Source organism: Giraffa tippelskirchi, chromosome 9 (assembly GCF_054371585.1).
Source record: "Giraffa tippelskirchi isolate mGirTip1 chromosome 9, T2T-mGirTip1v1.2.pri, whole genome shotgun sequence".
Classification (NCBI taxonomy): domain Eukaryota; kingdom Metazoa; phylum Chordata; class Mammalia; order Artiodactyla; family Giraffidae; genus Giraffa; species Giraffa tippelskirchi.
The window spans coordinates 83,930,184-83,954,026 of NC_137283.1; the positions used below are offsets into that span (position 1 = coordinate 83,930,184).

Below are 23,843 nucleotides of genomic sequence, written 5' to 3' on the forward strand. Positions count from 1 at the left end.
ATATAGACTAGTTGTTTTGCACACACTGAGGAGCAGAGAAACTTGATCTCAGCAGGTGCACGTTAAGTGTTAACACCGCACCTCCATTAACACCAACACTACCTAAAATAAAGTTTGCATTCAGAATCCTGTGGTGTTTTGATGTAAGAATATTTGGTTCATCATCAGATGAACAATTATTAAGTACCTTCCACGTTCAAATTACTATACTATAGGAGATATTAAGAAATCTATAAAAAACACTTCCTGTTCTTAACTAAGTAAACTGTAGCTATTTGATGTTAGTTGATCATATCTCCTTTGTTTTTATATCCTTTCAGAATAAAAGCTCAATTTTTATATACAATATAATGTCATCATTTTAGCATTAACCATGTTTTTGTCAATTTTTGGTGACATTAAAACATGTTAAAGATAAGCATTCTTGGAGAGTTTAATATCGTCAGAATGAGATATGAGAGTTTTTTTTTTAAAAAACAGAGGCAAGAGTATAATTTTGAACGTGGAGAATTGATGGTGGTTGTACTTGTTAAAGAAGGAAAGGCAATGTGCATGAATCATTACAAGTCAACTGCTACAGACTGACAACTGAAATAAACAAACACCCAGGGGCACTGGCTCATTAACATCATTGCAACATGTGTAGTAAATCAGTTTAGGAGGTGAGAACTACAAAAGTGTCCAGAGAACTTTTCAGATGACTATAACACCATCAATTCAAAATAAATTTTTACTAGATAACATAAAGAAAAGATACAAAAATCAAAAAGTAGAAAAGGATATATGGTAAAAGGTCAATCTCCCTTCCATCTTAGCTCTCTTCTCAGAAGAAAAGGACTGCTATCAGTTGCTTGCAGCTAAAACAACCTTTTGTCTGACCTTAACTTTTCTCTCTTTCCATACTTCTGCCAGGTTGTCTCCAACCTTAAGTCATACACTTACTCTACATGGTGTATAAAGACGACTATATTACAAAGTTCACACTCTGAAACAGACTAACACAATCAATGTGAAACTGCTAGTTAGCCAACTTGTCAAGATGATGTTAACTTCATGATGATAGAGAACTTCACACCTTTGTCAAGGTGTATTTCAGAACTAGATGGGTTTATCTGAAGTAATCACTATGCCAGGGTTAGCGGAATTATCCCGACTGAGTTATACAAACCAAGCACATCCAAAGCCTTGTTGAGGCACCCTGAGGGTCTAGGACCCTAAAATCTGTTTGCGACATTGACAAAGACATTGAAGAAGACACAACTTGTTTGATTTAAAATTCAGAAAACCAAAGAAAAATACATAACTGGCCTAAAATTGTGAGGATAAAGTGAGTATATTTATTTATGTAGGCTTAGGCAAAGTTCTTCTATAAACTTAATAGAAAATTATTTAATTGATAAAATTATTTCATATTACAATCTAGTGTTTTAAGTCAATTATTAGGTTAGAGAAATTTTCTGATGATTAAAACAGGTATTCAGAAGAATACTAGGTTTTGTAGTATATGACCACAAAGCCACTTAGGTTGGAAGACTGATGACTTAAAGAATTTACTAAGTTTGATTTCACTTTATTTTACTATTAAAACAAAAAAGAAAGAACTGTGAAGATTAAACAAAATATAATGATACAAACTGAACAATTTGCACTCATCTCACACGCTAGTAAAGTAATGCTCAAAATTCTCCAAGCTAGGCTTCATCAATACGTGAACCATGAACTTGCAGATGTTCAAGCTCGTTTTAGAAAAGGCAGAGGAACAAAGATCAAATTGGCAACATTTGCTGGATCATCAAAAAAGCAAGAGAGTTCCAGAAAAACATCTATTTCTGCTTTATTGACTGTGCCAAAGCCTTTGACTGTGTGGATCACAATAAACTGTGGAAAATTCTGAAAGAGATGGGCATACCAGACCACCTGACCTGTCTCTTGAGAAACCTGTATGTAGGTCAAGAAGTAACAGAAATGGACATGGAACAACAGACTGGTTCCAAATAGGAAAAGGAGTACGTCAAGGCTGTATATTGTCACCCTGCTTATTTAACTTATATGCAGAGTACATCATGAGAAACGCTGGGCTGGAAGAAGCACAAGCTGGAATCAAGATTGCCGGGAGAAATATCGGTAACCTCAGATATGCAGATGACACCACGCTTACGGCAGAAAGTGAAGAACTAAAGAGCCTCTTGACGAAAGTGAAAGAGGAGAGTGAAAAAGTTGGCTTAAAGCTCAACATTCAGAAAACTAAGATTATGGCATCCGGTCCCATCACTTCATGGCAGATAGATGGGGAAACAGTGGAAACAGTGGCTGACTTTATTTTTGGGGGCTCCAAAATCACTGCAGATGGTGACTGCAGCCATGAAATTAAAAGACGCTTACTCCTTGGAAGGAAAGTTATGACAAAACTAGATAGCATATTAAAAAGCAGAGACGTTACTTTGTCAACAAAGGTCCGTCTAGTCAAGGCTATGGTTTTTCCAGTGGTCATGTATGGATGTGAGAGTTGGACTATAAAGAAAGCTGAGCGCTGCAGAATTGATGCTTTTGAACTGTGGTGTTGGAGAAGACTCTTGAGAGTCCCTTGGACTGCAAGGAGATCCAACCAGTCCATCCTAAAGGAGATCAGTCCTGGGTGTTCATTGGAAGGACTGATGTTGAAGCTGAAACTCCAATACTTTGGCCACTGGGATGCGAAGAGCTGGCTCATTTGAAAAGACCCTGATGCTGCGAGAGATTGAGGGCAGGAGGAGAAGGGGACGACAGAGGATGAGATGGTTGGATGGCATCACCGACTCGATGGACATGGGTTTGGGTGGACTCTGGGAATTGGTGATGGACAGGGAGGCCTGGCGTGCTGTGGTTCATGAGGTCGCAGAGTCAGACACGACTGAGTGACTGAACTGAACTGAACTGAATGATACAAATGAATGGAAGGGGTTCCCCGATGCTTTTCTTTTTCCTCACAGAAGTATGTCCTAAATTCTGCCACTAAGAAGAGGCCAAGTTAATGCTCAACACCTGACCTTATTTCCATATGAGAAAAAATGTTCACATCACAGTGCACCACTGAAATTGCAGTCCAGCGAGCTTGGCTACAACTTACTGTACCTTTAATAAGCCCAGGCTCCAAAAAACGAAGAGACTGCGATTATAATGTAATTCAGCAAATGTTTATTGAATATCTATTAAATGTTATATCTAGTTTACATTGGGTTTGATTTTTCTGCCATTGTGAGGGAAGGTAGAGATTCCTAGATTATTTAAATGTGTCAATTATATCAATAATACTAGAGTAATTGTTTTTATCAGGTAGCAGATTGAACTGTGGGCCAGTATTTTTTTCCTCTCATTATTACTGAGAGGTTTTACTGTAGAAGATTTTACATTATTATAGAAATTTAAAACATTCCTTTTGAACTCCATGGACTGTAGCCCTCCAAGCCCTTCTCTCCATGGAATTCTCCAGGCAAGAATACTGGAGGGGTAGCCATTCCCTTCTCCAGGGATCCTCTTGACCCAGGGATTGAACTTGGGTCTCCTGCATTGCAGGCAAATTCTTTACCATCTGAGCCACCAGGCAAACCCCTTAGGGATAAGCCTACACATTTCTAGTTCATTTCTAAACCCACATATTCCAGACAGATTCTAAATCTATTGAAGACACCAAAGAGAGACCTACCCACATGACTTGAAAGAAGTAGATCAGGTACTTATATTTTTCTCAAGTTGGCTGATTTAATGACACCAGCACGTATGAAAGAAATGGCACAATTTCCTGTTCCCCTGTTCCTTTATGCCTGGCCTCAGGGCAGACTGCACTCACAGTTCACAGAGCTTTCCCAGGGTAGAGAGAAGTGTCTAATGCTTTGGGGTTAATAGCTTCTTCAGGACCATGGCCTGTCCATAAGTCATCCACAAAGCCTGACTGGGGAAAGGGGCTAGAGAGGCAAGGTGGGGTCTCGGCACTGGTGTTTGTAGCCACAGTTCAGATTTCACATTGTGCACCCTAGCCTGTTTCTGTTGATCAGAAGCAGGAACTTGTCCTACTCTGCCAAGTTTGTTACATAAGTAGCTAGGGCTTCCCATAGTGAACCCTCATTCACAGAACCAAACCAAAAGTTCAGTAGTATATAGAAAATAGAATACTTTCATGGACATGGAGGTGATGACAAGCATATAATGTTCTCTGATTCACTGTATAACACATTCCATTCCAAACTAAATAATGACTTTTTCCCAAGAGGAGACAATCATAAACATTCTTTAAGTAATTCCTGGTTAAAAGCCTGACATATCTTCCCTCTTTATCTAACCTCTAATCTCATGATTTCATAAGAATATAATCTCCAGTTTGCCACATTATGGATAAAGGCTGGTAACTATTCTTAATCATATTATACTCTTTGCTTTTTTAATAATTAAAACTGAGGTCACAGTACATGTCTGTTTTATAGGTTTAATAGTCACCATATAAGTTCTACATTTTTAATAATTCATCCTTTTCTTCATGTTCATAATAATAAAGAAATAGAAAATAGAGGAATCAACTTCAGTTGTCCAAATTCAATTCTGACTTATATACAGTTTTACAACTTATAAGATCATAGAACTCTTTTGTTTTCACATCTAAAATTTTAAGTCCTCAAAGATGGACAAGGCCTGACAGATGAAGAAAAATTTACCGACTGGGCAAGTGCACAATGACCATATTTTTGTTTCAAGAAAACATGTATTTTTATGAAAACAGTAAGTTAATACTGCTAAACTTTTGAGTTTTGAAGTAAATGTCTTAAAAATACAGTTTTATTTATTTGTTGTGCTCAGTTGCTCAGTCATGGCCGGCATTTTGCGACCCCATGGACTGTAGCCTGCAAGGCTCGTCTGTCCATGGAGTTTTCCAGGTAAGAATACTGGAGAGGGTTGCCATTTCCTTCTCTTTTGTTAGCTTAAAATTATTTGAAAATACTGAAGAACACTAGTTACCTACAATCAAAAAACTACTTAAAATTCCATTAAAAAGAAGACAAAGTCCTCTGTATCAACCTTCTGATCTCTTTCATTGGGAATAGCCTACACTACACAGATTAGATACATAGACTTATAAATTTATTTTTAAAAATGAAATTGAACTGGTCTGTAACTTGGTTTTTCTTTTCAATCAATCATGGATGCTTTCCTGAAAAGTACAAATAGATCTACTTCACTGGTAAACAGCTGCAAAGTGTTTCATTATGTGGATGCTCCATAACATTTTTGATCATTTATCTATCCTTGTAATACATTAGTAATTTTTGGTACCTATTTTATTATGTCTGTGATTACTGAAAACACTGTAGTCCCTTTACATTGGGGTGGGGGCAAAGGTTTGGTAAACTTTGAGATCACCAAAGCATCTTCTTGAAAAACACAACTTTACAAAATGGCCTACATTTACATCATGTTCTTGAGGAATGAAAGAATCAGAGAACAGAAAGGAACGAGGAACAAACACACACATACACACACATGGATGGAGAAAGAGAAATTATCTTATGTGTTTATAATGAGACAATATTAAGAAAAATGGATGAGAAAGTTAGCTATAAAATGAGGCTTTTAACCTCACAAGGTGAAGATTTTTAAAGCTTAAAACTCTTGAGTGCAAGTTAACCTTTTAAATGTGTTGGCTTGCAGAAGAGAGGAAGCAGTTCAAACTGAAAAGTGAAAGTAATGAAAGATGCAAAACCCTAATCAGCTTTAGTTGGGAGTCAGCATTATAGAACAGCACTCTCAGAAAATTATGTTTCAAGCCATTACTTCATTCTTTTGCTGCTATTTACTGGAAGCAAGGACTCAGGAATCAAGAGCTTAAAAGAAGAAAGCCATCAGCAGACTTCAATAAACAGGAAACATACAATGATGATCTAGGAAATACATTTCTTTACAATTTTTAGTGCATTATTTCATGTTTAAAAGCTGGTTTCTAGGCCCACTTATTATATCTACCTCTGGGATCATTATCCACAGGATAATGATAGGGGAGTATGAACTTTGGAGGCTAGATGGATGTGGGCTCAAATCTCAGTTCTATACTCTTCTAGGTGGGGGTGGGGGTGGGGGAAAACTTGGAAAAGTTATTTAGCCTATTGGGTCTCAGTTTCTCCTTATAAAATAAAAATAACAGTAGATGTTCAGTAAATGTTGGTTATGAGATCTTGATAATATACCTAGTAAATCATACACAGAACACACACATATATATGTGTGTGTGTGTATAATATTTATCTCATATATATAGTATTCCATGTACACACACACACACACAGAGTGAAATTTTGGCATTTGCAACAATATAGATGGACTCGGATGGGATAATGCATAGTGAAATAAGCCATACAGTAAAAGACAAATAATGTATTACTTAAAGTGGAATCTAAAAAATAAATGAATGAATATTACAAAATAGAACCAGATATAGAGAACAAGCTAGTGTTTACCAGTAGGGAGAGGAAAGGAGGAGGGGCAAGGTAAGGGTGGGGAATCAAGAGGTAAAACTGCCTATGTGTAAAGTAAATAAGCTATAGGAATATATTGTGTAGCACAGGTCATATAGCCAATGTTTTATAATAACTTTAAACAGTATAATCGACAAAAATTTTGAATCACTATGTTGTAAACTAATATTATAAATCAACTACACCTCATTTTAAAAAATTAAATAAAAAATATATACATAGAATTCCAAATTAAAAACTACCTGTTATCCCCAAGATATAGTGGGGAGGGGCTTCCCCAGTGGCTCAGTGGTAAAGAATCTGCCTGCAATGCAGGAAACGTGCAAAAGATGCAGGTTTGATTCCTGGGTCAGGAAGATTTCCTGGAGAACGAAATGGCAGCCCACTCCAGTACTCTTACCTGGGAAATCCCATGGACAGAGGAGCCTGGCAGGCTATAGTCCATGGGGTCACAAAGAGTGGGACATGACAGAGCATGCACACATGCATGCATAAATGCATATATAATAGAGACAAATGGAATAGAACTTTTAAACCCTTGATACATATTTTGTCAAATGGCTTTCCAGAAAGTTTACTCTTCTTTAAATTAACAGCAGAGAATGTTCAACTCACAGTATCTTCACCAACTTTAAATATATTTAAAAATTTTTTGCTAACTTCCTAGTGGGAAAATGGTTATGAATGTGAACTTATAAAAAATAAATACTGGTGGCTGTGAAAAAGCTGTGAAAATATGTATATATATATATATATATATATATATATATATATATATATTTCTTGTGGAGGAAGGGCCCATGAAGATAAAAGTGCCTAGGGCCCAGGAAAGTAAAAATTCAGCCCTGATCACTTGAAAACTTATATTTATATAAGTTTATATGAATGGTTGACATTGAAGATATTAATTTATAATTATTGACACTGAAGGTATGTGGTAGAAATTGACTATTATAAGAAATGTATTATTTTGAGGATATATTCATTTACAATTTAAAAAAATTTGTTTTTCACTTAATCAACAGTTAAAATTTTTAAACATTAAAATTTTAGCTACTAAACTGCATGATAAAGTCCTAGGAAAAAGACTGAAACATGAAAGAGGGACAGAAAAGCATTGTCTAAAAGAACTGGAAGGAACATGAAGCATAGTAGGATTAAACAAGAGCAAAAATAATATAATCAACAAGTTGAAAGTGAAGTGGAATATTATAATGCAGAAATCACATTAAATAAACATATAACAAAAACATATACAAGATTCTCATGTATTGAAAACATTCAAGGTTCTTTCATTATTTTTCAAAAATTTTTGGCCACACTGTGCATCATCTGACACAAATGTACTTTGCCCTCCAAAGACCATCAACCAGACATAATTTGCAGAATCTCTAATTGTCTTCTGAAACTTGTATTTAGTCATGGACTAACCATATGCTATGCTTCTAAGTGTAGTGTTTAAAAGAACAAGATTTATAGGTGCATTTTCAAGGAAATCTATGTATTAAAAGTGGGTTGCAGGACTACCTCGGCAGTCCGGTGGTTAAGATGCTGCACTTCGAGTTAAGGGGGCGTGGTTTCAATCCCTCGTCAGGGAACTAAGATCCTACTTGCTGCATGCGGTGGTAAACAGACAAAAAACCTGAGAATCCCAGGCTCTCCCCTGACCTACTGTATCAAAATCTGCATTAAGAAGAAATTTTAAAAGTAAAATTGGGTCGCTATTCTATTAATAACTATTAAGGTCCACCAGCATAATGTAAGAGTCAGTTGATTCAAGTATAGTTTTACAAACAGCATTTTAAATCTGGCTAAAATAGAGGAAACACCAGCTGTGATACAAAGAATTTATAGTCATAGACAGAGAGGAAGCTGTGTTACTATGTATCTATTACCAACACCACGCTTCTTTTTGTCAATTCCTAGGTCAAGTTTTTCAGCAATATCTTCAAGGCCAAACCCTGGGTTCATACCTGGACTATTGATCCTTTTTAGGGTATCTCCCCTAAATTTCTACTACAATGCAACTTTGGGCAAAGATATTTTCTGGACCTCTGAAAGGATTATATTAGATAGTCTCTAAGGAGTCTGGGTTCTAGAACTCTGAAGCTTCCTTGGCAATGATTATTTTAAATATACTGTATCTACTTGTTTATATATACTTGCATTCATCTGAATGTAGAAATGTATTAACCTACTGGTGTAAGACTCGATGTAGACACAGATAAAAGGTAAAACACATTCAAAGGCCCTAAAGTAGAAAAGAAGAAGTATTTGAGGAACTGAAGCAAGTACAAAGTGGTTGGAGTGAAATTAAGAAGTAAAAATGGTGCAAGATGAGGTCAGTGAAGTAGGAAGGGAGGGCCTGGTAGATCAGTGAAAGGTTTAGGATTTTATCCTAAGAGCAGTGGGAAACTTTTGAATGGTTTTAAACTGAAAGTGCTTTGATCTGATTCATATTAAAGAAAAAAAAAGATTACTGTGGCTTTTGTGTGAGAAATGGATTAGAGGAGGGGCAGAGAGAACAAGGAATGATCTGTTTGAAGTGCTTATTACTGCAGTATGGCTGAGAGGTGATAGATGCTAGGACTAGGGTGGGGCCACTGGGATGGGAAAAAATACCACAGATTGAAGATATATTTAATTAAAAAAAAAAACGAGTCAAGAATGATTTCTAGGTTTCTCGTTTGTGAAGCTGAGTGAATGGCAACAAACAAACAATCCCAGGAGAGCAGTAGCTTTGGGTAGGGTCACACGCTCTTCCAACGAATCCTGTGAACTCTTTCAGTTCTGTTTTCTTCTGAATTCTACTTGCACAGGATTGTAGCCTCGAAAATGCTGGTCCACTGGTCCATTGGTCATCAGCACTGATTGTTCTTTCTTAAACGGCTCAGACTGCACAAAAACTGAAGGCATTCATGATATGGAGACCCCTGAATACATGATTTTAAACCAGTTTCGATATGCTGGTGAACTGCCTGCCAAGCTCTCAACTGTATGGTGTGATCAAAACATCCCAAAGATTGTAAATTGTAGAATCAGCACATTCTGCTGCAAAGAAGACAGATTCTAGTGGATTAAGGAGAGTGGGAATGTTGAGAAGGCATTAGGGTGTGTTTAGGGATTGTGATGAGATTGCAAATGGTCACAGAGGTTGTGATTGGAGACAGGGATTTTTGAATTACTGTCTCCACATTACAGGGAGTTTGGAAGACAGGTAGGTCCAGGGTTCAACCTTGGGAGTAGGTGACCAGAGTGAGTAAAAAGAGATTGGAGAAGCTATGGATTAGGGTTAGAATTTTAGGCAGCAGTACCCTGTTTTGTTTTTCCTTTTTTTTTCCTATATTTTCTTTAATGGAATATTTAGAAAAAATGAAGTAGCTTATTATATCCATTGTAATTACCCATTTACTCAAATCTGAAATAGTCTAATTTTTCTCTATCTTGTGTACCAGAATTAAATTAATACAGAAACTAACGAGTTCATTGACATTTGAATGGAATTTACTAAATTTAAACAATAAAGACATGTTAGGCTTTTAATAATGAATGGCTAATTCAGGAGTATAGGTTTTGTAATTAGTCATATTTCTAATATCCAAAGGCATTCTCAGTAATATCTCTGAAATTCAAATTGTATGTATAAAAGAGTTTATACTTGAATATGGAAACTGATAACTTCATTTGTATTAGTAAATTGCAGACTCATAGAGTAAGAATAACTGAACTGGAAAGGAATCTAGAGACAGTTAATCTAGAGGGTTGCACAGTGTGGGCCCCCTGATCAGCAGCCTCTGCATCACCAGTGAACTTGTCAAAAATGCAAATCTAAGGCCCACTCCAGACTCAGTGAATCAGAAACTACAGCGGAGGGGCAGAGCCATCTGTTTTCACAAGCCTTTTCAGGTGATTTTGATGCATGCTGAAGTTTGAGACCCATTGGTTTAATCCGTATTTCTCTTTTAAAATTGGAATTTAGGAATACCAAAGAGATAAACTGAAATTCACACTACTTAAAAATAAAATAGTGGACTTTGAAAGATTCTAACTCAGATTGCTTAAAAGACATCTTTTCTGTAACTGCACCTTCTTACTCATTTCATGGGTATTAGTTTTCCACAGCTGCTGTAATAAACCACTATTAATTTGGCAACTTAGAAATTTATTATCTTACAGTTTTGTAGGGTCAGAGGTCCAACATCTGTCTCATTGGGCTGAAATCCAGATGTCAGCTTTGCTCCCCGGAAGCTCTAGGGAAGAATTAGTTTTTCCTTGCCTTTTCCTGCTGGCAGAGGCCATCCATATTCCTAGACTTCTGGCACCTTCTTCCGTTTTCAATGCATGTATGGGTTTTAAACTCAAAAATTCTTTCCAAAAATACATTTTAGAATCTGTACAAATGAGTCCAGTCACCCGCATGTGGCTATGATCTACCAGCCTGAGCATGATACTGTCATTCGCACAGACTCTTTCTCATAGACCATCACAACTATCATTCAATCTCCTCAAGCAATAAAAATAGCAAATGATAACATATTCATTATATTACTCTTACTGAGTTAGGAAAGGTTATTAGTTCATCTTAGGAAAAGACTTTAAAAGAAGTTTTAAACAGAAAGTTTTTTGACTTATACCTTGGCCTCAGGGCAATTAAACTAGTTCATTCCTTGACTGACTCATAGTTTTCCTGTATCATTTTAGTTGCTGTTGAATTTTCATGGATATATAGCATACATTTGTGTTTTTATTCAAGGGAGGACAGTCAGGGATTTAAGAAAAATGTTCGATTGGAAGACCACACACCAAAAGTTGTGAGTTTTGTGGTGGGACTATGCATAACTTCTTTCCTTTTCTGTATTTTCCAAATATTCATTAGTGAACATAACATTTATTTAATTAAAAAAAAAGAAAAGAAAAACGAACATGACACAGTCACCTGTAGTCATAAGGCCTGACTGACTGGAAGGCAGGGGACAGGTTTTGAAGTTTCAGGCACACAAAAAGACACGATTTTTTTTTTTTTTAATTTACACTGTCATCCAAAGGGTACTGTAGCAACTTCCCTGATGAATTACCTTGAAAACGTCTTTAAAAATGAACGAAGCCCACAAGTCACTTTCCACACGTGTGATTGCGCTACCTCACACGACCTTTTCTCTCCAGTTGGCTATAGTCTAAGCCCGAAGGCCTCCTCAGAGGAATGAACTCAGAGAGTCCTCAGGCCACCGTGCTGCCACGGAGGCCGAATGCATCGCCGGCCCGACCCGCCAGCGACTCTGGACCCGGCGTGTGTGGGCCGAGCCGGCGCCGCGCTGGGCCTCGCTATCGAAGGCCGGGCGGCGGGCGCCACGCGGCGGGGCTCTGTGCGGAGCCGCAGACTCTCCGCCCGCGCTAGAGCCCAGGCTCCTGAGGGGGAGCCGCGCTGGGGGAGGGGGGGGCGGCGGCGGGGCGGGGGCGGGAGCCGGGCGGCAGCGGCAGCAGCAGCGCCCGTGGGGGAGGAGCGGCGGCGGCGGCGGCGGCTGGAGCTGCTGTGGCGACGGACGCGAGGCGGTGGCAGCGGAGACCCACCCCTGTCCACATGGACAGTCGCAGAGGCCTCTGCTGATGCATTCGCGCTTGGGCGGGGTGGGCGGACGGCCGTAGCGGCGGCGGCGGCGGCAGAAGGAGCGGAGGGCCCCCGGGGGCGCCTGTGGGTCGCGGAGACCTCGTCGCCCCGGCGCGGCGGGTGCGGCCATTTTACGGCCCGGGACCGAGGGAAGCTTATTTGTGTGCTCGCCTTCTGCCCCCCTCTTCCTGCGGGCCTGCGGCTGGCGGAAGCTTCAAGGGCGGCCTGGGCGGGCGGTGGATGGGGAGTCGCGGGCCGAGAGGCACCGGGCCCGGGAAGCGCCGTCGCCGCCGTCGCCGCTCGCGTTCGCCCGGCGGGGCCTGAGCCAGCCCAGGCCGCGGGCCTCGCCGCCCGCCCGCAGATAGGCCCCGGGAGCCGGCCTGCTTTTGTGTAGGCCCGTCCGGACGAGGCAGCGTCGCCCGCCTCACGGCCGAGTCCTAGGCCCGCAACCCTGCGGCGGCTACCCTCCTGCGGCGCGGCCCCTCATCCTGGCGAACGCGGCGGCGGCGGCGGTGTGGGCCATGGATTAAGGCGGCGGCGGCGGCGTGGGAGGAGGAAGATGGCGGCTGGCAAGAGCGACGGCAGCGCCGGGGAGATTACTTTTCTGGAAGGTACGTCTATTCCTGCCCTTGTCGGGGGTAGGGGTGGGCAGAGACAGGAAAATGTGGGCCCTTGACTCCCGGATATTCGGTGACGGGCGCCGGGTTGGTTTGGGGGGCGGTGGCGGACCGGGGGGGCGGGGGCTTCGGGGCGATGGCAGGGAGGGAAGGTGCTGTGGGGTGCCGGGTTCGAGTCCGCCCGGGTGAGGGGCTCGGCCGGGAGCCGGGAGGCTGTGAGGGGGCGTCGGTGAACCGGCCGCGAGCCGGAGTTTCTGGGCGTCCTCTGAGACTGCACGCGGGTCTTTTTTTTTTTTTTTGACATTTTTTGATTTCTCCGTGCTGGCCTGGGGATGAGAGCCGACTCCGCTCGGCTCTTGTTTAGTGTTTGTGAAAAGTTTCAAATTGCTAAAAGGTTGGGTGAAATCGGGGGCCAGACCACTTTGGGAGGGGAGACGTAGTTTCCTGGAGCTTGTTTTAACACTCCCTCCCACCCCCACCCCCAGGCCTTTCTGTTTCGCAGAGCTTCAGGCTTCCTTTTGCAGCCAGCATTCAGATTAGGCCTGGCCCTAAAAAATGTGTTTTGCTGAACATATTTTAGGAAGTAATGTATCTGAGAAAAGAGAACGAGATACACAATTTTGGGGCCGTCACCCAAGCTAACAGACAAAGCTCGAGTGATTCTATTTTTATTCACTTGTGAGGAAAAGTTAAACATCTGCTGTAGGTGGAGTAAGCCAGTGTTAAGAAAAGCTACATATTATTGTTGGGGATGGTGGTAATGGGTAACAGTATTGGCTCTTTGGCCATATATAAAGATTCCCCAATACAGCTAAATTCGTTGTAGTTGTGGATCAGGAACTCTAATGTTCATTGCTTAATTTGACTGTGGGTTCACTGTTTATGCTGGTAATTGGGTTTATTAATCAGTTTGGGAGAGCAGGTCTGTCTCCTGTGCAGTGCTTGTTAAAAAAAAAAAGGATTAACTCCTCTGGAGAATTTTGCAAAGATGAATTTACATGGGATATAGGTAGTACTTTAAAAATAATTGGAAACATTTCTGAATTAAGATAGTACAGCTTCACTATGGTACAAGGTCCTATGAGAGGGTGTCGAAGGATGCTTATGTCATTGGGAACAGTGCCTGGAACACAGTAGGTACTCAGTCCAGTGAACAAATAGGGACCAGTAGAGGTGAGTGGGAAAAGAAATACTAATATTCTTAATTCTTCCTTAAAGTATAGCAGAACAAAAAAAATTTTGTTTACCTTGTTATGCAAACCAGCCTTTATTTTAAAATGATGAGAGTTTTATTTGAGATTTGTAGTGAGAAGATGTGGAAAGCTTGTGAGTTTTCTGGCTTCACTTCATATTTTTTCCATTCTACCTCCATTCTCATTTGGGCTGATTATTTACCTGTCAGAGGCTGAGAGTGGTGCAGCTTGTGTTACAGGTGGTGCTATGTGATGAACATTGGGAGGATGGAAGGAGCATAAATAAGGCCAACAGATACAGGGCTGAGGTAAATTTAAAGCTGTTGCTTTTAGCTTATTCTAACTTAAGGATCTATGAATTCCTCTAGTGGAAAAAATTGAGTTTCATCACTTCTTTTTCAGCGTTTGCATAAGCAAGTGCCTTGTTTAGAATATGAGCATACTGCTGCTGCTGCTAAGTCGCTTTAGTCGTGTCCGACTCTGTGCGACCGCATAGACGGCAGCCCACCGGGCTCCACCGTCCCTGGGATTCTCCAGGCAAGAACACTGGAGTGGGTTGCCATTTCCTTCTCCAATGCATGAAAGGGAAAAGTGAAATTGAAGTTGCTCAGTCGTGTCCGACTCTTAGCAACCCCATGGACTGTAGCCTACCAGGCTCCTCCGTTGATGGGATTTTCCAGGCAAGAGTACTGGAGTGGGGTGCCATTGCCTTCTCCAATATGAGCATAAGGGGCTGATATTTAGTACTACTAAATAAGTGGAATGATATTTAGGACTACTTATATTTTTTATATTTAATTCTTTTGGTTCTTTACACTTTTAATGATGAGATACTCCAATATAACTTGCCAAATATTCACTCATCAAATATTTATGTTAGCCTACTCTGTGCTAGGCACTTTACCAAAGTAAAGACAGCAGTGCATAAGATAGTTAGGGTCTTTTCCTTCCTAGGACTTATGTTTTAGTAGGAGGGACTTTTTATAACTAAAAATTAACCTATTTAGAACAATCTTACCGCCTTTTTTTTTTTTTTTTGCATAGTTTCCTTAATTTAGATCTCAGACCTAACGACCTACTTAAAATGTCATGCTGCCACACTCACATGTACAAACACATGGTATTTCTCTGTTTTATTTTTCATGGTAGCACTTTTCACATGATAAATTTGTCTTCATGTTTTTTAGTCCTATAAAAATACAAGCTCCATTAAAGCAATAACTTTCTTTTCACCATCATATTTCTTGCACCTGGAGCATCTTTATTTGTTGTTAATGAAATAAACAAGAAGATGATAGTGTAGTAAAGGCTATGGAAGAAATACATAGAAAAAGCTATTTTACATAGTGTTAAGGTCAGGAAAGGCCTTCCTGAGGAGGTCACACCTGTGTTAAGGTAGTAACTGTGAGACTAGAGTATGGCAGAGAGGACGATGCCTGTAAAGGTTCCAAGATAATATAGGATTCCATTTGTTTCAAAAAAGATCATTATGGCTGAAATGTAATAAGCACAGAATACAGTAACAAGCACAGGTATGAGAGACAGCAGATCATGAAAGTTCATGGGGCGTTCAAATTTTTATTTGATTCTGAAAAGTAGGAAATCATTGAAGAGATTGGGGCAATGGAGTTAATAACACAGTTTATCTTTTTAAAAAATCACTTTGCTCCTGGAGTAAATTAGAGCAGAGTAAGAGTAAAAGCAGAGCCATTAGTTAGGAGAATATTGTAGCAGTCTGAAAAATAGACAGGCTTGGGTTAGGATGGTAGCAGTGGCCATTGGGAAAGAGGAGTGGATAGATGGAAGATCTGTTTGAGAACTTCTTAATGCATTGCATATTGAGGGTCAGAGAAAAGTAGGAATCAGAGATGACTCCTAGGGTTTTGGTTTGAGGTTTTGGTGGGGGTGGGGGGCCCCATTTATTGAGATGGAGTAGAGGAGTGAAGCTCATAGCTCTGCTTTTGTGATCTTAAGTTTGAGATACTGGTTTGTTGTCCATGTTCTAAATACTGCTTTATATTCTCATAAACTATGAAGTAAAATACTAATTACAATTCTTTTCCTACCTTCACTAGGGAAAAAGAGAGCTACTGGTTACTATTGTGCTTTATTTGTCAGTATAGTATCACACTGAAATGGTGTGAATTGAATTAAGCCACAGCTTGTACTGAACTTTTTTCTTCCCCCTCTGATTTGTTTCTTTCTCTTCTGTTCACTTAAGGTTGTCTTCTGCCCCTTTCCCACTTGTGATAGTTTGGGAGGTTTCTTTTGTTCATTCGTTCAGTAGATACTTAACTGAGCAACTGTAATGTTGTAGGTACTGTGCTGAGAGACACAGTGGAGGCAGGGGAGGTTTCCTCGTGGGGTTTCCAGTCCAGTGAAGAGAGTCAGTAATCAAATAATCATACATGTAAGTGTAAAATTACAGCTGTCAAGTGCAACAAATGGGGATTATTTATAATAATGAGAATTTAACCAGGGCAGTTTGAAGGGTAAATAGGAGAGGGAAAGGTGGAGAGAGAGCTTTCTAGCCAGGGTGAACGCAATGGAGGAAGCCTGGTATGTTTAGGAAACTGAGAGGACCATATGATGCTAGTAAGGATAGTGCTACAAGAGGAGACTGGGGTTGACATCATCAGGTTTGTTTCCAAAAAAAGGTCGAGGTCAAGGTCTACCACTTGTAGAATGCTCTAGGGAGGGGCAGAAGAATGTCAGGGAGGTCAGTTAGGAAACTTGCGGTATAGGGCAAAGGTGATGGTAGTTAGCTCCTTCTCTTTTCTTTTGATGTTCTCCTTTTCTCCCCTGTGGAACCTTTGGCAAATCGAACTCCTCTCTCATTTGTTTCTTTCTTTTTTTTTTTTTAATAATAGTGCTCTTGTTCATTCTATAATAGCTTTCTTTCCCATTATTTTTTTTCTACTAACTGCCTAACCAATATTTTCTCCCATTTTTTTCTACTTCCCCTTTCATATGTATGTGTGTCTGTGTGTATTTACTACTTTGTTTTCATTCTGTGCCCCGCTCCCTTTGTGGACTTTGTCTACTAGTTGAAGAGATTGGTCTAAACTACTGCTGTGTTGTCCTCTATACCAGCAAAACTGCTTATGTTTCCAAATGAAAAGTGTTTTCCATTTTCCCTTAATTATACTTTATTTTTACATACAAGTCAAGTTCAGAATCCAATCCATTTGTCATTTTTATGGGGGATAGTAAATACTTCATCACATCTCCTGAACTAAAGTACCGTTTCTCCTAGATGGTTGGCATTCCATGAGTATGAATAGGAGCTTTCCAGGTGGCGCTTATTGCAAAATTCAGACTTAAATTGAAGAAAGTAGGGAAAACCACTAGACCATTCGGGTATGACCTGAATCAGATCCCTTACGTTTATACAGTGGAATTGACAAATAGATTCAAAAGATTAGATCTGATAGAGTGCCTGAAGAACTATGGACGGAGGTTGATGACATTGTACAGAAGGCAGTGATCAAAACCATCCCCAAGGAAAAAAAATGCAAAAAGGCAAACTGGTTGTCTGAGGAGGCCTTACAAATACCTGTGAAAAGAAGAGAAGCGAAAGGCAAAGGAGAAAAGGAAAGATACACCCATTTGATTGCAGAGTTCCAAAAAATAGCAAGGAGAGATAAAAAAAGCCATCCTCAGTGATCAATGCAGAGAAATAGAAGAAAACAATAGAATGGGAAAGACTAAGAGATCTCTTCAAGAAAATTAGAAAAGGGAACATTTCATGCAAAGATGGGCACAATAAAAGACAAATGGTATGGACCTGACAGAAGCAGAAGATATTAAGAAGAGGTGGCAAGAATACACAGAAGAACTATACAAAAAAAGATCTTAATGACCCAGATAACCATGATGGTGTGATCAGTCACATAGAGCCAGACATCCTGGACTGCGAAGTGAAGTGGGCCTTAGGAAGCATCACTTCAAACAAAGCTAGTGGAGGTGATGGAATTCCAGTAGAGCTATTTCAAATCCTAAAACTTGATGCTGTGAAAGTGCTATATTCAATATGCCAGCAAATTTGGAAAACTCAACAGTGGCCACAGGACTGGGAAAGATCAGTTTTCATTCCCGTCTCAAAGAAGGGCAATGCCAAAGATGTTCAAACTGTCGCACAATTGCACTCATCTCATATGCTACCAAATTAATGTTCCAAATTCTCCAAGCCAGGGTTCAACTGTACATGCACTGAGAACTTCCAGATGTTCAAGCTGGATTTAGAAAAGGCAGAGGAACCAGAGATCAAATTGCCAACATCTGCTGGATCATCGAAAAAGCAAGAGAATTCCAGAAAAAACATCTACTTCTGCTTTATTGACTACACCAAAACCTTTGTGTGGATCACAACAAACGGTGGAAAATTCTTCAAGAGATGAGAATACCAGACCACCTTACCTGCCTGCTGAGAAATCTATGTGCAGGTCAAGAAGCAACACTTAGAACCGGACATGGAACAACAGACTGGTTCCAAATTGGGAAAAGAGTATGTCAAGGCTTTATATTGTCACCCTGATTACTATTTAACCTACATGCAGAGTATATTATGCGAAATGCTAGGCTGGATCAAGCACAAGCTGGAATCGAGATTGCTGGAAGAAATATCAGCAACCTAAAATATGCAGATGACACCACCCTACGGCAGAAAGCGAAGAGGAGCTAAAGAGCCTCTTGATGAAAGTGAACGAGGAGAATGAAAAAACTGGCCTAAAACTCAACATTCAAAAAATGAAGATCATGGCATCCAGTCTCATTTCATGGCAAATAGATGGGGAAACAATGGAAGTAGTGAGAGGCTTTATTTTCTTGGGCTCCAAAATCACTGCAGATGGTGACTGCAGCATGAAATTAAAAGACGCTTGCTCCTTGGAAGAAAAGCTGTGAACAACCTAGACAATGTATTAAAAAACAGAGATATTACTTTGCCGACAAAGGTCTGTCTAGTCAAAGCTGTGGTTTTTCCAGTATGTATGGATGTGAGAGTTGGACCATAAAGAAAGCTGAGCACCAAAGAATTGATGCTTTTGAACTGTGATGTTGGAGAAGACTTGTGAGAGTCCCTTGGACTGCAAGGAGATCCAACCAGTCCATCCTAAAGGAAATCAGTCCTGGGTGTTCATTGGAAGGACTGATGCTGAATCTGAAACTCCAATACTTTGACCACCTGATGCGAAGAACTCACTGATTGGAAAAGACCCTGATCCTGGGAAAGGTTGAGGGCAGGAGGAGAAAGGGACGACAGAGGGTGAGATGGTTGGATGGCGTCACTGACTCAATGGAAATGAGTTTGAGCAAGCTCGGGGAGTTGGTGATGGACAGGGAGGCCTGGCGTGCTGCAGTCCATGGGGTCACAGAGAGTCGGACACGACTGAGCTACTGAAGTGAGGTGGTGACAGTGGTCAAGAACCTGCCTGCCAGTGCAGGAGAAATAAGAGATGCTGGTTCAATCCCTATGTCAATAAGATCCCCTGGAGGAGGAGATGGCAACCAACTCCAGTATTCTTGTCTGGATAATCCTATGGACAGAGGAGCCTGGCAGACTACATGGGTTGGCAAAGAGTCAGACATGACTGAAGGGACTTAGCATGCTTGCATTAATATGAACAAGGTCTTTAGTTTCGGTCTGCTCGGGGTCACACCACAAAGTTCTTCTTTGTAGCCCCACTCCTTCCTCTTCTGGTTGTACTCCCTTTAGAAACGATACCGTGGTGTCAGTCCTGGTTGCACTCCAGCTGAACCGATAGATTCTATTCCTCACTTGATTTCATGTACTCACATGGGACAGTCAAGTGGGACCTCACAGGAAACGGAAGCAGTTCTCATAAGAAGTGCAGTGAGAACATCAAGTCAGAAGCTAGAAGGCTGGGATTCATCTTCTAGCTCTGTGCTTACTGGCACTGGATCTTGGATAGATAACTTAACCTTTCTGTTTTCATATCTGTGAAACAAGGATAATAATTGTAGTTACCGCATAAGGTTGCCATGAAGATTAAACATGTTGATGATATATAGTAAACTCTTAGAACAATTCCATGCATGTAATTCCAAATACTATGTATAAGTTGGTATTATTTATTTTCTTAGCAGGTAGAAAAGAGAAAAAGAACTTTTCTTGCTTTTCTGTTCTTAATGCTTGCCTTCTCTCTTATTTGAATTCTAGGTTTTACTCTCTTTCACTTACTACCTTTCTTTTCCTAGGTATTAGCTGATTGTTCTTGATATTCTAGATTGACTAGTGAGAGAGGAAGAGAGAATGAAGTTATGTATTCTACACCTAGACTTCTATAAGTTAGTTGTTACTGCACTGTAATGATATTGTAATGTTAATACAATAACATTGTATATTGTAATGTCGTATTGTAATGTTGCCATTACAAAAGTATGTTGACAATTTGAGAACATCAAGAGGTCTAGAGGGGTTATATGATCTAGAGCAAGTTAGGCCGTCATCAGAACTGGAGCCTGGGACCTATGCCAGGGCCTTAACCTCCTTCAGCATTCCTTTCCTTCTTTCTTCCCTCCTTTCCTTCTTTATCCCTTTCCTTTCCCATTCTTCTTACCTATTTAACTTCAGGGGCAGGGGGTCTGGACAAGAGAAGGAAAAAATAATAGGGAATTATGGGGACTTACCATTTATTGATTCAATTTGATCTCTTTACGAGGGCAAAAGCCAAAGCCACAGATCTCTTAAGGCCCAACTTCAGAAATTACAGTGTCACTTCTGTCACATTTGATTGGCCAGAAAGCCACAGAGCCAGCTCAGATTCAAGGGGAGGGGAAGTAGAACCATCAGTCATCAGGAACAGTGGGAAAGAATTTGCAGCCATCTTTCCTCTCCCATACCTCTTTGGTGTTTTGTTCTTGTTGTAGTTTTAAATACTTTGAACAGAGTCATATTGTTTCTCGAACTTGAGAACTACAGTTCTTTTGAGATCCAAAAGTTTCTAATTTCTAGACAGATTAGGAAGCTAAAGGAAGACAGAAAAAAAAAGACCACACATTTGTAATTTTTCTCAAAGGTATAAATAGTGACATAAATCAGTTCAGTTGCTCAGTCGTATCTGACTCTGCGACCCCATGGACTGCAGCACGCCAGGCTTTCCTGTCCATCACCAACTCACGAAGCTTGCTCAAACTCACGTCCCATCGAGTCAGTGATGCCATCCAACCATATTATCCTCTGTTGTCCCCTTCTCCTCCTGCCTTCAATCTTTCCCAGCATCAGGGTCTTTTCCAATGAGTCAGTTTTTTGCATCAGGTGGCCAAAGTATTGGAGTTGCAGCTTCAGCATCAGTCCTTCCAATGAATATGCAGGACCGATTTCCTTTAGGATGAACTGGTTGGATCTTCTTGCAGTCCAAGGGACTCTCCAGTCTTCTCCAACACCACGGTTGGAGAAGCATCAATTCAAAAGCATCAATTCTTCGGCGCTCAGCTTTATAGTCCCAACTCTCACGTCCATACATGACTGCTGGAAAACCCACAGCTTTGACTACATGGACCTTTGTTGGCCAAGTAATGTCTCTGCTTTTTAATACACTGTCTAGGTTGGTCATACTTTTTCTTCCAAGGAGCAAGTGTCTTTTAAGGGTCTCATGCTCTACCGACTGAGCTAGCCGGGCCAAGTGTCTTTTAATTTCATGCTGCAGTTACCATCTGCAGTTCTTTTGGAGCCCAGAAAAATAAAGTCAGCCACTGTTTCCACTGTTTCCCCATCTATTTTCCATGAAGTGATGGGACTGGATGCCATGATCTTAGTTTTCCTGAACGTTGAGCTTTAAGCCAACTTTTCCACTCTCCTCTTTCACTTTCATCAAGAGGCTCTTTAGTTCTTCTTCACTTTCTGCCATAAGGGTGGTGTCATCTGCATATCTGAGGTTACTGGTATTTCTCCCGGCAATCTTGATTCCAGCTTGTGCTTCTTCCAGCCCAGCGTTTCTCATGACGTACTCTGCATAGAAGTTAAAGAAGCAGGGTGACAATATACAGCCTTGACATACTCCTTTTCCTATTTGGAACCAGTCTGTTTTTCCATGTCCAGTTCTAACTGTTGGTTCCTGACCTGCATACCGGTTTCTCAAGAGGCAGCTCAGGTGGTCTGGTATTCCCATCTCTTTAAGAATTTTCCATGGAGAAGGAAATGGCAACCCACTCCAGTATTCTTGCCTGGAGAATCCCATGAACAGAGGAGCCTGGCAGGCTATAGTCCATAGTGTCTTAAGAGTCAGACACAACTTAGTGACTAAATCACCAAGGGTTGTTTGTCAATAAATAAATGAGTAATTATAAAAAAAAAAAAAGAATTTTCCAGTTTATTGTGATCCACACAGTCAAAGGCTTTGGCATAGTCAATAAAGCAGAAATAGATGTTTTTCTGGAACTCTCTTGCTTTTTTGATGATCCATCGGATGTTGGCAATTTGATATCTGGTTCCTGTGCCTTTTCTAAAACCAGCTTGAACATCCGGAAGTTCACAGTTCACGTATTGCTGAAGCCTGGCTTGGAGAATTTAAGCATTACTTTACTAGCGTGTGAGATGAGAGCGATTGTGCAGTAGTTTTTGCATTGTTTGGCATTGCCTTTCTTTGGGATTGGAATGAAAACTGCAACATAAATAGTCTTTGGTTAATTTTTCTTTGATTAGAGACTGATTCAAGGTTTTCTGAAGCCCAGCAAGCATAAGGAACAAAAGAGGAAGAGTGTTAGAGACTTTTCCTTTCTTTTTTCTTTCATTCAGTGACATGCTGGAGTTGTTACTGTAATCCTTCTCATTTTCATTACCTAATCTCTTAGAAAATATGGTCACCACTGTTTACAGTATTAAAAATTAAATGTTATCTCAGTACAAAACACAGCAGTTAATCCAGAAAGTCAAAGGCAGGCTGTTGATCACAATTACAGCCCACTTCAGTTGTGCACTTAAGTCATGTTACTTGGAGTGATGCAACAATGGATGATCCATTGTTGTGAACTGCCAATTATGGTTGCCTACATCACCTAAAAAACAAAGTAGCTGTGCAGTATCCATTTGACAGTAACAACAGTGTTACTTTTAGCCCTCTGTTTTGGGGGCTACCTTAGGGTTTTGTACTTCTCAGAGCCTTCTGTGTCCAGCACCAAAAATTAGGACCTTGTCTCCTGTGGATACTAACTATGAGTACTGAAATTGCAGCAGCCCTTAGGTACGTTGGGACATCTGGACCCTGTGCCTCGTCCCAAGCTAACAACAACTACTTGGAGGCCATCTGAAACCACAGGCTTGAGAAGTAAGACAGCAAGCCATATTCTGATCTTGATTTGGGAGGGTTTTTTGTTATTTCAAGTACATTTCATGTTTAGTTTTTAACAGGAGAATTTTTTCCTCCCACATTAACTGCATAATCGTTGAAATGCGATTTCAGGGAGAAGAAAGCAAACAGCGCTTTGTGTGCAAGTGTATAGCAAACGTACTTTTTTATGTTTTGGAAAGATTGAAGCCAGTTTTAAGGACAGGAAGAGCTAGACATTTACAGAGAATTGTTTGTAGACTGTGTGATAACCTTCTTGTCTTTCCTATATTGAAAAAAAGATCTGCAAACTTTCTACCTCCACAACCTCCTCTGTTTGAATCTGCCAGTAAATCTTAGCAATATGGTGAAGGTACTCCCTTTTACCACCGTGACTTCTGGTGACTCCATCTTCATGGAAACCAGTATTTTCTTTACTTCTGAAAGTCCTGTGCCACTGTTTGGATGAGGTGGTATTCCATGTTTTGGCATGTAGACTTTCTTTCTTCAGTTCACATTGATCTCCATTCTCTATTATCACAGGAAATAAAAAAGAGTGATTTAATTTTGTCATTCTTGTAATTAACTCTGCAAATCTTAATCAGCGTTTGCCTCACAAGTTTTGAGTACCAACTCCTGAGTCT

The 23,843-nt window shown here is 40.4% G+C and overlaps 1 protein-coding gene across 40 annotated transcripts in view; it reads left to right on the top strand.

The window, feature by feature from the left end:
• The first annotated feature begins 12,008 nt into the window (after positions 1–12,008).
• The window catches only part of SENP6 (SUMO specific peptidase 6), a 136,445-nt gene continuing 124,610 nt past the window's right edge, over positions 12,009–23,843 (top strand). For 36 of the 40 annotated variants that reach the window (XR_014065736.1, XR_014065734.1, XR_014065728.1 and 33 more), the window contains exon 1: positions 12,009–12,713. Coding sequence is in view for 8 of the 40 variants with exons in the window: in XM_081530794.1 (XP_081386920.1) it covers positions 12,662–12,713 (52 nt within the window). In the remaining 32 variants the exon portion in view is untranslated. The remainder of the gene's footprint in view (positions 12,714–23,843) is intronic. The other 4 variants (XM_081530823.1, XM_081530826.1, XM_081530822.1 and 1 more) reach the window with 2 other exon arrangements.